At 35.8% G+C, this 13,589-nt stretch overlaps 1 protein-coding gene across 21 annotated transcripts in view; it reads right to left on the bottom strand.

Annotated features, from left to right (window-relative positions):
* BAZ2B (bromodomain adjacent to zinc finger domain 2B) overlaps positions 1–13,589 on the bottom strand; it is a 252,927-nt gene that overhangs the window by 12,850 nt on the left and 226,488 nt on the right. For 14 of the 21 annotated variants that reach the window (XM_070422897.1, XM_070422899.1, XM_070422901.1 and 11 more), the window contains 6 exons: positions 9,955–10,610; positions 9,242–9,515; positions 8,911–9,066; positions 8,377–8,537; positions 2,763–3,073; positions 2,219–2,354 (listed from right to left, as the gene is read on the bottom strand). In XM_070422897.1, the coding sequence (XP_070278998.1) occupies positions 2,219–2,354; positions 2,763–3,073; positions 8,377–8,537; positions 8,911–9,066; positions 9,242–9,515; positions 9,955–10,610 (1,694 nt within the window). The remainder of the gene's footprint in view (positions 1–2,218; positions 2,355–2,762; positions 3,074–8,376; positions 8,538–8,910; positions 9,067–9,241; positions 9,516–9,954; positions 10,611–13,589) is intronic. The other 7 variants (XM_070422903.1, XM_070422907.1, XM_070422912.1 and 4 more) reach the window with 2 other exon arrangements.

Here is a 13,589-nt window from a genome sequence, read left to right as displayed (position 1 = left end):
TTTTTTTGGTACACCCTATATATGTAATATTTCTAATACTAAAATTGCATGTGTACTAAAAGCAAAAGCAGTACTTTAATGCTGCAACAGTGTTTATTTTATGACCTTACCTAATACCACATTGTTTAATACCTAAAGAGGGTGCTATTTTTCCAAGTTTGAGTTACATTTTTAAAACTTCTATTGTAAAAATATTCATTGAGAAATAACATTTGGAAGGTTATATTTAAATTACTATAACTAAAATTTAAAAATCAGATTAATGAACATTAAGTAAATTCTCACTATTTTCTACGATAACTAAAAATACTATAAAGTCAGTTTCACATCTCACATTTATGATTTAAAAATAATTTTTTCTGGCAATTATTAAGAAAGGGTGGCAGATATTAAGCTCCTAACACTTTCAAAAATCACAGTAATAGCTCACAATATATTAGAACAAGTGTATTAATATTTGGTTTTAACTCCTTTGCTCCTAAAGTAAAATAGAGTAGACGTTGCCTTTTGTTTAACATTAACAATAACTGTGGGCAGGATTATCTGGAGATAAATTACAATAGCTTCTTCCATTCTGGTAAGCCTTGTCTCTGGCAAAGAAGGTATATCTAAAGATATCGAGTACTCTAACATTTTGTTATGACTTATTATGAAGATTATTATAGGTACTGTTACATTTCTAATTAAAGGTTACAAAGTGCTCATTAATCTTTGAATATGAGATTCTGCCTTCAATTTAAGGTAATTTCATAGCAAATAATGTATTGTTAAGCATTAAAAAAGAAATGAAGCTTATTAGAGATGGAGTTATATAATGATAAATGTATGTTAATATATGGTAAAGGTTTATGAATTTGCAAAAGCTGAAATAAAGCTTTAGACAGCAGAAAGTAAGTATACTAACATAAAGGCAGATTTTGGTACAAGTTTTGGGTTTCTGTGTATAGGTTATAACAAAACTGACCACATCAGGATGACAGTTTTGGAACAGATTGGAAAAACAACTATACGAAATTCATTTTGATGTAGCAATTCAATCTTTTCGATTAATTATAGCTTAGATTTCACCAAATATATTTGAGTACATGACTTTAAAACTGATTTTAATGCTAATTTTAAGAAGAAAAAATTTTACCTAGCAAAAATGCTAGCAGATGAACTGAACAATGCATTAAAATTTATGGTAAATTATAATCTGGTTGGGAAAGACCTAAATTTGAGAATCTTGTGAAAACTACAGATTTATTATTCCATGGACATTTTAGGAAGAAGTGGAAAACCACAGAAGAAACCAAATTTATTTGTAAAGAATGAATAAGGCCTTAAGTAGTCTAAGCATAGAGGTGAAAATGAAGAATGGTAAATTATTTAAGGATCATTTCTTTTCTTTGGGAAATAATTATTTTAAGTAAATACTTAGTCATTCTTGACACCAAATCTCATATATTTGAATTGTAAAGCAAACCTGTCATTCAGAAGCAAATGATAAGGTAATTAGTAAAAATCTACATATAATAGATATTTCTATATATGATATATAAAAGGCAAAAGGGACATGTACATGATTTAAAATGATATCTTTCTGGAAAATATATGAAATATAGCTTTTATTTTGAACGCATAGCATTTGGTGCCTGGTACAAAACAGAGGCCACTATCTCTCTCTCCCTCTCTCCCTCTCTGAAGTCAATAAAAATATACATATTTTTAAAAAAGATCTATTCTTCAAGTCATCTATATCAGAGGCCAAATACATATCAGTGCACGAAGGAAGACTTCTCTGCTTATATTTACTTCTCTAAGTATTTCTTAGGATTAAAAAATGAAAACTGATAGAAATATAAAGACATTTTAGGAATGCAGTGAATGTAGGTAGCAGGTAATGTTACCAACTGGAATGTTTACAAGAGTAGAAGGATCTTCAAATATTTAGATTAACAACTATTATGTTGACAGAATATAGAAGACAACTTCAGCCAGAGTTATAAACAACATTCAGCAGAGAGATAATCAAAATCAAAAGAATACATTTGGTAGGTTCCTTCAGAAAGCTCAAAATAAGGAAGAGTCAAACTATGCAGAATAAGAATAAGCAAACTCTCAAGTACAGCATACATTATTTTGACAACAAGTAATATATAATTAAGAAAGATCTGAAGATTGGAAAAAATAGGACAAAGTAAATGAGTTATAGTATTTCTTAAATAAAAACACTTACAACTTTCATAATTGATTTTTCCCATGCTATTGATTTCTGTAACTGCTGAACGCACAGAGCTACCTGTGCAGCACTGCGAGCGTCTGACAGTGCCCTTCTCCATACCCTGAGCCCTGGAGCAATATCCTCTTCAATTCTGCATTGAAATATAGAAAAATTAAGTAGGTCATGTCCACATTTATGGTTACTGAATGTGAAACAATCATCACACTGAAAGCCAAGCAATGACAAAAACATGGAACAGCCAATAAGTATAAGGTTTAAGCAACTAAATTTGATGTAGTGCACAGACTGTGGCTACGTGCCTCAAAGCTTAGTCACAACCAGGTAAAAATGTAAGATTACTTTGCAGGATTATCAATACACATAACAAAAAAAAGTTTTTACAAAGCACCATGCAAATAGCATGATCCATATGGATCAAATAGCATGATCCATATGGATCACAGACATACAAGAAGATACATAGATAACAGGCAATAGAAAATAGGCTCCAATTAGCAAAGAAGCACAATAATTTTTCAAGTTAATCTCAATAACCTACCCGTCACCATCACCACTAATGGATGGTGCAGGAGCAGGGACAGTAACTGTGCCCACATTATCCACTTTGATCTGAATGGTGGTACTTAAGGGGCTCTTCAGATACCTTCTTTCAATGTTCCGCTCCAAATCAGCCAGCCTGGTTACAGCTATATCTAGGGGGTTGTCACTCTTCCGTTCTAGTGCATGCGCACTGCTTTCTTCTTCGCCAGTAAATTCTCCATCATGCTCCTTGCACAATTTAGAGAATGACTTATGTTCAAAATATACCAAGTCCTCCCTTTCTGATGCAGGCTCTGGACACATCCAACCCTATATATCGAGAGAATAACGTTATTATGGTTTTCTTTTAAAATGCCCAGGAGGTGAATTACCTTTACTTAAAATTCAGCGACAAACACCAGCAGATCTCAAGGATCTTTATTAAGTTTTTACCTTGTCTTTCCTAATGGTGGTGGGTAGAAACAAGAACAGAACATTAAAATGAGCATTTGTAAGAAAAATAAAAAAACTTTAGATAATGCAAAAGGTATAATGAAAACCAGCAAAGTATTTTGGAGACTAAATGCTTATTAATTTCACAGGACCACGTACACAGAAACCCTTTAGCAGTCTCTGAACTTTGCTCTTCCTTTCCACTTGCATTCCTGCACCACTCGTTTATACAGGTCCTTGTACTCACCATTTCCCTCTGGCTGCAGGAGCTTTGTCTTTATAGCTTTCCCTGTTCCTCCTCACCTAGTTAACTCCACTCTTCCTGCAACTTCCAGCATCCTCAGGGAATCCTTTGTTGAGCTCCTGTAGGGGGTAAATCTCCCCATACAGGCTTCTCATAGGACCATATAATACTCCATAGCCTGGTGGCAGTTCAATTTTATACTACTGTGCTTACTTAGCATTTTCCTACCTCTAAATCCCATGCAGGCAGGGAACATTCTGTTTATACTCATTTTATCTAAAACTCAGTGAAGGCAAGTAGTAGGCATATGTATAATAGTTATTACAACTCAGCGTGCTAATATTGATCCTCTAGCCTCAAGGATTCCGTTTAACAAATCCAAACTTTTGCTATGACATTCAGTTCATTGATCTACCTTTCTGTCTCATGCTCCCATTCATGCATCCTACCCTGCAGGCAAATCCATGCCTTGTGACTCCAGACATGTCCTGAGCTTGCCAATCCTGGTGCTTTGCTCATGCTGATCTCATCCCACCCTGGAATTTGTGTTCTCTGTCAGAGGATTACTCATCTTCTCAAGTGCCATCTCGGCTCCTACATGAAATCTGCCTGATCTTTTCCATTTCTCCACCAGAAACCGTGTATTCTTTTTCTAAACTCATGTGAGATTCTCTATTTCTCTTCAGTCAGTTACCAGATTCTGCAGAGATGTATACATGTCCTATTACATGGCAAGCTTTCTGAAGGCAGAAACCATATATATATATTAAATTCTGTGGTGTCTACTGTCTGATGTGGAATAGGTATGTACTAAATGCATATTAAAGGAAAATCAGAATGAACATTATCCTTTTTATTAAAAAATTTAAGATAATTATTTTAACTTTATATTGGGATTAATTCTTCCTCTTTAACCCAGTAGAACATTTAGAAAGTAAGGATGGCGTTCTGAATAGTACACATAAGGGCATTAGGTACAAGTCATGTCACATGAACCTCATTCCCATATTTTGAGAGAAATATGAAATAAGTAAATCAAGGGAAGGAATCCTATAAATACAGTATATCTTGATTTCTATAAGGCAAGTGATAAGACAAAAAAAAAAAGGGATGACTATATTAGAGTAAGAGAAGTCTAGATGGTAAAAGACACCACATCCAAAAACTGGTGATTGGTAAAGCTCTTCACCTCAGAAATGGTATAAAGAAGGCAGTGAATGTGTAACATAACTGCCACTATCCAAAGGCTCTATATTTGGCCAATACACTTATGAATAACTCGGTTGATGGCTATTAAATCTCCAGGTAACTTAAAGTTTCGAAGAAAGTTAATATTCTTTATGAAAGGACTAAGATTAAAAGTTTCATATGCTGAAAATGGTACCTAAATGAAATTAATAAAAATAGAACAATCTATATATACTAGAGGCCTGATGCATGAATATTCATGCAAGAGTAGGCCTTCTTTCCCCCAGCTGCCGGCATAGGCTTCCATCCGGCACCTGGGACCTGGGGTGCTTCCCTCTGGCCACCGGCAGGCACCCAGGACCTAGGCTTCTCTCCAGCCCTGGCTTCATCCAGAAGGACGTCTGGTCTAATTAGCATGTTACCCTTTTATTAGCTATATATATAAAAGCCCAGCAACTGGACTGGCAGAATGACCAGAACGACCAGTGGCTATGACGTGTACTGCGGCAGCCAATCAGTCTGATCCAACCCCCAATCAGCCCCCAACACTCTGATTGGGGGTGGGGCAAGCCGGCCAATCACCTGTGGCCCTCTCCCCCCACCAGTCTGGCCCAATGGGCCCCCATCGGGACGGGCCAGCCAGACCCCACCTGTGCACAAATTCGTGCACCGGGCCTCTAGTTATAGATAAAAGGCTAAGTTATTGGCCTGCCAGCTGACTGGCTAGTAGGTATGATGCACACTGACCACCAGGGGCAGACATTCAATGCAGGAGCTGCCGAGTGACAGCAACTTTGCAGGGTGCCCTCTCGCACTCTGGAACCCCTCGGGCGATGTCGAACTGCCAGATTCCCGCAGGCCAGGCTGAGGGAACCCACCTGCTGGAGGGACCCTGCTCACTCCGCAGATGGCTTTTGAGCCCCGGTGCTGCTCCAGGTGCAGCTGGATGGAGAGGAACCACAGGAGGTTGGCTCCAGGGCGTGTCTGGCCTGTCTTGCCCAGTCCCGCCCCACCGACCACCTTCTAATTAATTTCTTTTCAATGTGCACGAATCCGTACACTGGGATTCTAGTGATAAATATAAATTTTAAGCTCTGCAGTTTAAGCAATTAATCACAGAAATACTGCATGTGATAGAACTCACTTAAAAGCACTCTGAACAAGGCTCAGGGATTTTTTTTTTAAGCATATACTCAGTGAAGCAATGGTATGTAGGATGTGGATGCTAAAAAGGTAGAGAATTCAAGTAGCCTGAAGAGAAGCATAGCGCTGGATTAAGGAAAGTCTCGTGAACACATTCAGACATCTCTATGTACAATTATGGGCATAGTATTTTAAAAAGGGTATTGACACTGGCATTTATTCACAAGAGAACCATGGGCCTGGAAACCATTTCACAGGACTCATGGTTGAAAGAATTAATTAGCTTGTAAAAGAGAAACTTAAAAAGAGACACAGGATTTGTCTTTGGAGCAGCTGGGAGAGTAATTAGGCTTTTTATGTACTCAGCAAAAGAATTAGGATTAGAGACTTGCAGATTTTCCTATAATATAAAAAATGTCCATATTATTAAAAAAATAATTTTTTTCTTTACTAAACATAAAAATGAATGTTCCACCTGCTTCATGTGTCTTCACAATAGCTAATTCCCAGGCTAAACATATAACTCTATTTTTCTTTTAAAAAAGAAAAAGTGATTAAATCTTTATAGGTGTTAAAATAATGTTTTGTGGTTATTTTCATCACTGTGTTTTCAGACTCAAGACTAATATAATTAATTTCTTAGAATAATTCAGCAATGCCTTATTAACAGGATGTTAAAACACCCCACTTAAAAACAAATTCCACTCATCTTAGCTACTGAGAACAAAGTCCCAAAACATTTAAGCAGCCAGTAACGTGATAAGGTCAATGCACCAAAAACTGAGGATGTTTCCAGAAAACTGTTTCAGGCCCAAAGAGCTTGATGATATAATTCCCCAACCAATAGCCAATTTGAATTGGAAAACTAGGTGGGGGGATGTTGCAGGAAAATAGGTTGAGAGAACCAATAAAATTAAAACTAGCACATAGCAACAACTAACCTCAAGAGAGGACAAAGACCGACTATAGAAAGCAGATGAAGTAGTTGAAAAAGCAAAGCACACTAGGATCATTTAATTTCGGGGCAAAACCTCTTTGCATTTCCTGAGGGAATCATTATCTATTAATTGCTCTTTATACTGATGGTCATGTGTCACCATGATAATTTAAATCAAACTCATTATTCTCAATTTAAGAAGTCAGTGTAATGCATAACATAAGCCATCCAACAAACATGTTAAAAATTATGGCACTAAGTGGAATAATTTTTATTTCTCCAGAAAATTAACTTGTGTGGAACAGTTCATTTGTGGAAAATGCCAGATAAATGAGACATTTTTATACTGGATTATAGTACCAGGAAGAGGATACATATAGTTTGCTAGCAAAATAGTTTCAGCAAATGATGGATTTTTGCTTCCCAAAGTTAGTAATTATGTTTGTTTCAAAAAAGGGATATTTTATTGCTCTGGAAAATGACATTTTTTTGGAGATGCTCAAAAGTTTCCAACTGCCAGCATTAATTAGGAAGCAGAATTTTAATCACTGGATAGAATAAGTATTATGACATATATCTCTCATTTGAAAATACACCAAATCAAATTACACGGTGACTACATTTTCTAAACCTTTCCAGGTGTCTGTTTCACCCTTATTCATCATTAATCCGTTTATTGTTAGAGACATCCCCACATTATCAATTGAGAAGAAAAACCTCTACACTTCTCTTTCCAAAGCTAAAAATTCTTGCACAAAGATAAAGTCCATTCAAAGCCAGTCTGAGCATTGCTTTGTGACCTGGTAATGCTCATTAGGTAAATAAATTAATTAAAAGTTGACATATATATGTAGGGTGTGTGTATATGTAATATAACCTACATTTGGATGTAGCTATACCATATATTCCAGTTTTCTTCTCAACCTGACCGGGGTTGTCCCTACCACGCCGGGGCCGTTTCGACCTGACTGGGGTCGTCCCTAAATATTCCAGTTTTAAATTACATAGAATGAAAGTGTGACATATAACATGGCTTGTATACAAGGGGGTTCCTGGTTCTATATGCAACACTATAATAGGAGTTTGATCGAGTATTACACTATTCATGGGAAAAACTGTGGTATTCTGTTTGTGGTAAACAACTGCATATTGGAAATGGTATTTTTTTAATACCATAAAGGAGGCAGCAAGATTTAGTAAAAAGAACCTGGGCTTGCCCTAGCTTGTTTGGCTCAGTGGGTAGAGCGTCAGCCTGTGAACTGAAGGGTCCCAGGTTTGATTCCAGTCAAGGGTACATGCTTGGGTTTCGGGCTCGATCCCCAGTAGGGGGCATGCAGGAGGCAGCTGATCAATGATCTCTCTCATCACTGATGTTTCTATTCTCTCTCTCCCTCTCCCTTCCTCTCTGAAATCAATAAAAATAAATTTTTTTTTTTTAAAGAAAAAGAACATGGGCTTTGGAGTTAGACTTAGTCTGAATCCACATTTAGCCACTTACTACACCTTGTTTCTTACCTGTAGGGTGGGGGAAATTTATTCAGGATTGTTTTGAGAATTAAATGAGATAAAGTGAAAACATTTAGCACAGTAACTGGCACATATCAAGCATATGTAAATATTAGTTACCTTCCGTTATCCTAAAGAGATTTTATTCCAAGTCAATTTTACCTTCACTTGCAAACTTGCTGATGCAACTCTCCTTTCTAGATCTTCTACCTGCTGAAGAATACTCAAATCCATTTCCATTGCTTGCTCTTCTACTGACCAGTTCTCCACAATATCTCGAGTTACCTGGTTTTCTTCATTTTCATTTAACTCAATAATAGCAACTACATTTGAAAAGAAATTTATTTTAAAATCCACTTCATGCTTCAATGCTTTCTTCCAGAATATGATAAATTCCAGAGACAACATGTACATGCTACTTAATACATGAATGCTACCTCTGCATATGCATGCATTTTACTCTTAAAGGTAGGAATATTCTTTTTTAAGAAACAAAACAATGTCTGCAAGTTGAAATAATGTTAAGATAATAATACCTAATTTAATAAATGCAATTACTGTTTGTTGAGCAAGACAGAAAAAAATGCCATTTAGTAATAAATTAAAAATCAAAACATACAAAAATATGGCTTAAGAAAAAAGAATCAATTCTCAAAACTAAGCAAGACATCGCGGAAATCTCTTTTAGGCACGTACCATCCTTATTCTTGATGCAGGCTTGAGTAATATAATCCAGGTGCTTCTGAATTTGTTTTTGTAATGCCTTTTCCCTTATTCCTCTGAGATGGAGCACTTTGAGCAAAGCTTTTAGGTCTTCTGGGTCAATAATTCTCCACCAACCAAACTGCATTTCTGAGTCAAAATAAATATGCAGATCTTTTACAAATATTTTGAATGTGAATTAATGGCACAATGCAAATATGAAGATTCATAACTATATATAAAATCATCAAAGAAAGATTCAGTTATAACATAAGAAATCTATAATGAGATAAAGTCAACGTACCTACTATCTCAATGTACCTACCTTCTGGAATAGGTTTTGGACTAGGAAAATCTACTGGTTTTGCTACTTCAACAGCTGCAGGTTGAGTTGAAGAGGCTTTTTCACTCTGTGGTACTGGAGATTCACTTTTACTTGAAGCAATGTTGGGAGTCAAGAATGAATTACCATTTCCTTCAGATAATGCCAACCCTGATCCCAGACTAGGTAAAGGTGATGTAAATGGAATATTGGAAGTAAGCATGCCAGTGGGCCACCCACAAAATTGGAGTCCCATCATAGATACTCCACTTTTTGTCTGCAACAAAACAAAACAAAACAAAAAACACACAACAAAATAATTTAAAAGTAGAACAATCTCAGTAGTTTGAAAAAATGTTTGGAATCTGAAATTTTTTAAAAATTTTGAAAAATATTATTTCACTTATCACAATTACAGGAAAACTAAATATAATAAGAATGTTAAAATCCATGTTCTTATTTGCTCTCAAAGTATTTTCCTTTATGATAGACTGTAATAGTAATAATTATAAAGTAATTAAGACGCTTTTGTCTTAGACTTAGACTAGAAATCAGTAGTTCTGATGAAGCTTGGTGATACCAATTCTGACTCTCTTCAGTTTTTAAATTATAGCAGGACTATAAATATTCAACTGATTTCCCTTGAGGGAAAATCTTCATGTGGTCAAAGATCAAATAAAGCAACATGAAAATGAGTTACACTTAGCAGTACTAACCTGAAGAGGTGATAAAGCAAATGGATTTAGGCCAACAGGATTCTGGGCAGAAGATGATCCAAGAAGAGGAGCTGGGGCAGGTGAAGGTGACTTAGACGGTGGCTGAGACTGAGGAGTCGCTGCAGAAGCAGCTGGCATATCGGCATGGGTAAGCGAAGTGTCATCACAAGGGGTTCTGGGCAAAAGGCTAAACCACTGTCTGTTCTTCTCAGTCAGTGTTTTTAACAGCTGGTCGTTGGGGAGAGGGCTGTAGAACTTCCCTGGGCCTCCTGAACCAGCACTGAACAGATTATTAGAGTCTGCCTTTTCCAAGCTGCTTTGTGTAGCTGTTGACTGGATGCTGCCTACTGGGTGTTTCCCACTGTTTTGGTAAGACACTGTGCACCCATTGGCACTATTATTTGGTTTGGGGGTTGTTACATCTGACTCAGGAGGCATCTTGGCTACTTCTAAAAGTTTGCTTAATTTTGAAAAAGAGCCAGGTTTCTGAAGAAATAGGTTTGTGTTGTCTTTCTCTTTAGGGTCTTCCTTTTGCTCACAATGATCTGGATTTGAACAATTTAATGTGTCCTCAGAAGTCTCAAATATTTCTTCTTTGATCTGAATACTCTCTGCCTTTTTCAGTTTTTCTCTTTCCTTTGCAATTTCTTCTAGTCCTATAAAAATTGAAAAGTATTATGAATATCAGTTATTCCAGATCAAACAATACTATAATTATATTTTAGTAAAGTTTATCAAGTTATATATATAAATATTTAACAGACTTTTCTAGATACTTAATACTTTTTAAATTTTCCTTTTTTATAGACTAGATTTTTTGAATATTGGAACATTAATGTAATTGTATAATTAATTATAACAAAAAAATTAAAATATAAAAAATATTAAAAGCTCTAATACATAGCAAAAAATACTATTAACTTTTTTGTATATATCCTTCCAGCATTTCTCTATGCACACACATACATACTTAAACCTATACATTTTAAAAAGGCACTCCTATTATATGCATGACATTTTAATATACATGTTTTACTCTGTAAAGATCCTGATGTATCAATAAATATATAACTATACTATAAATGTTAATGGCTACAGAGTATTCAATAGAATATATCATAATTTAAATAATAAATCATCTACTGATGCCTCTTAGTTGGTCCCAGTTATTCATTAATATAAGTAATGCTTTGAATGATAAATGATCTTGTATCTGTATCTTTGGACTTTTAATTTTTTCCTGGTTTACTTACTTACGATAAATTTATAGAAAAAACCTTACTGATTCTTAAGATCTGTACTTTTCAGAGTTTTTGCAATATATTGTCCACCTGCTCAGTGTCGAGATCAACACCCATTCATACCAGAAATACATACATAAGAGCATGTTTGCCTATGCCCTCAATGAAACTGAACACTACACATAATGTAATGTTCAGGAATGTTCAGTAATGTTGTAAAAAAATACAGTTTAGATTTTCACCTCTCAGGTGTTGACATATTTTCTGTTTTTGTCAATACCTGAGAGGTGAAAATCTAAACTATATTTTTTTCTGATCATTAGTAAGGCTGACTATCTTTTTATAGTTTTTATTGATATTTCTCCATTGTCAACTTCTGTTTCATATTTTTGATCAATGTTTTAAAAGTAATTTATGCAAAGTTTTTTAAAAATACAAATCCACCACTTTATTCAGTTTGAAAAGTAACATACATTCAAGGTAAAATATTTGGTAATGAGAGGTGTAAATTAAACCCATTCTGCTCTACTTCCTCAGTCCCTATTTCTAGTCATTATAGGTAGCCATGGTTCACCAATCACGTCTATATATCCTTCCAGAAATCTTATATGCATATGAGACTGTCATTTTACACTAGTGCATTATTGGGCACCACTATTTACATTCTGCAATTTAGAAGTGCAACAGTGTTGCATACTCGCAGGAGAAAGAGACTGCATTTCCTAAGCAAGAATAAATTCAGGTAAGGGTACTGAACAACACCATTTCACTTCAGTAAAGTTCCTTGGCATCCTGGAGTTAAAGAGGAAAAATGAAGACTACTTCGTATGCGGGGCCCCTCAATATTCATCTCCTTCTTTGATATCTGTCATGATTACAACAGGTGGTTAGGAGGTTCCTGTTGTTCATATTACAGATGAATGCATGGACACAAATGTCCAGATTCTCCTGCTTTCCAGATGACACTTGCTAGCTACACCTACAAGAGGAGCCATTTTGATTCTCTCTTTTCTGTGAAGAGTTCTAAATGTTTGATGTACACTCACGCTATAAGTGGGCCTTGTATACTAGGTTACATAGAGATTTATTACATCATCTTACAGGCGAGAGGGAGTCATTCAAGGTTTTAGAATAGAGACATAATAGAAAGAGGGAACTGTATAGAAAGAAGTCAAGGACAGCTGCAATAATCCAGGTACATTGATAAAGAACTTGATTTCACAGGGTTGCAAAAAGACTGACTACAGACATTGTGAAGGAAAAGTTGATGTCCTAGATAACTTCGACATTTCATGCCTGAGTGACTGACAATGATGTGGCTCTTAGCCAAATTGAAGAATATTTCATTGGTCTGGGGTATAACTTAGTTTGATTTTGTTCCATTGTTAGCGTTTCGAATGATTCTTGTTACAGCTAAGGTAACGCCACTCACCTGGACATTGCTTTATTGGCGCTAAAGCTTTACCAAGGCTCTCCACCCTCAAGTGACTTACAGTTTTGCCATTTTAAATTAGATTTCTATACTAAAACCTTTTGCTTTACCTCTAAGTGTTATTCTACTTCCTCCATAGACTAAAACTTTAATTTCATTCCAAACAAACTGTTCCTCTTGATTCCTCTGAGTCAGTTTAAAACATCACAATTTTTCCAGTGAGGATTAATTCATCAAACCTGCTCTAATGCTATTTTTCTTACATCATGTTCAATAATTTCTTACAGCAATTCTACCTTCAGGATGTCTGTCTTCCCACTCTCCTTGTTTGTGCCTGAGTTCAGGGCCTCCCTCCTTTTACTAGGCTACTGGAATGGTCTCACAACTCATTTCTCCATCCCTTTTTACTCTATTCCAATATCTACTTTGCTCCCAGATTCTTTTCATGTAGTCTCTGCCCTTAGGAGCTCACAGTCTAGTGGTAGAGATGACCATGTATGCCAAACATTATGATAAAATACTGAGTAGGTTATATGACATTTCCCTGTTTTTGAGCCCTTTAGGCACTTTGTGCTTACACCTTTGATGGCTCTGACCTCACTCTCTGATTTGCAAAGTCCTAACATTTCTTAGAGGTGCCTCTAGGGCCACCCCGAGATTGGAAAGTATATAGGATAGAGGTATATCAGGAAAGGCTAGGAGCTCTATAAATACATTCACAACAACAATGCTATTTTTGTTAGATATTGGGGTTCTGCATAAGATTGTTTTATTTAAACTAAACACACACACACACACACACACACCAGAATAGTTTACCCATCGCTGCCCCTTCCCCAGCAACCACCAATCTAGTCTCTTATCTATGACTTTTTGTTTGTTTGTTTTTTGTTTTGGAGGGTGGTTAGTTTGCTTTTTAAAAAAGATTCCACATATAAGGCAGATCATTTGCTATTTTTCTT

Source organism: Myotis yumanensis, unplaced genomic scaffold (genome assembly GCF_028538775.1).
Source record: "Myotis yumanensis isolate MYYU_CA2020_CCGP unplaced genomic scaffold, mMyoYum1.0.hap1 SCAF_8, whole genome shotgun sequence".
Taxonomy (NCBI): Eukaryota; Metazoa; Chordata; class Mammalia; order Chiroptera; family Vespertilionidae; genus Myotis; species Myotis yumanensis.
The sequence above is the reverse complement of the archived record's forward strand: the minus strand, read 5'-3'. Positions and strand labels throughout refer to the sequence as shown.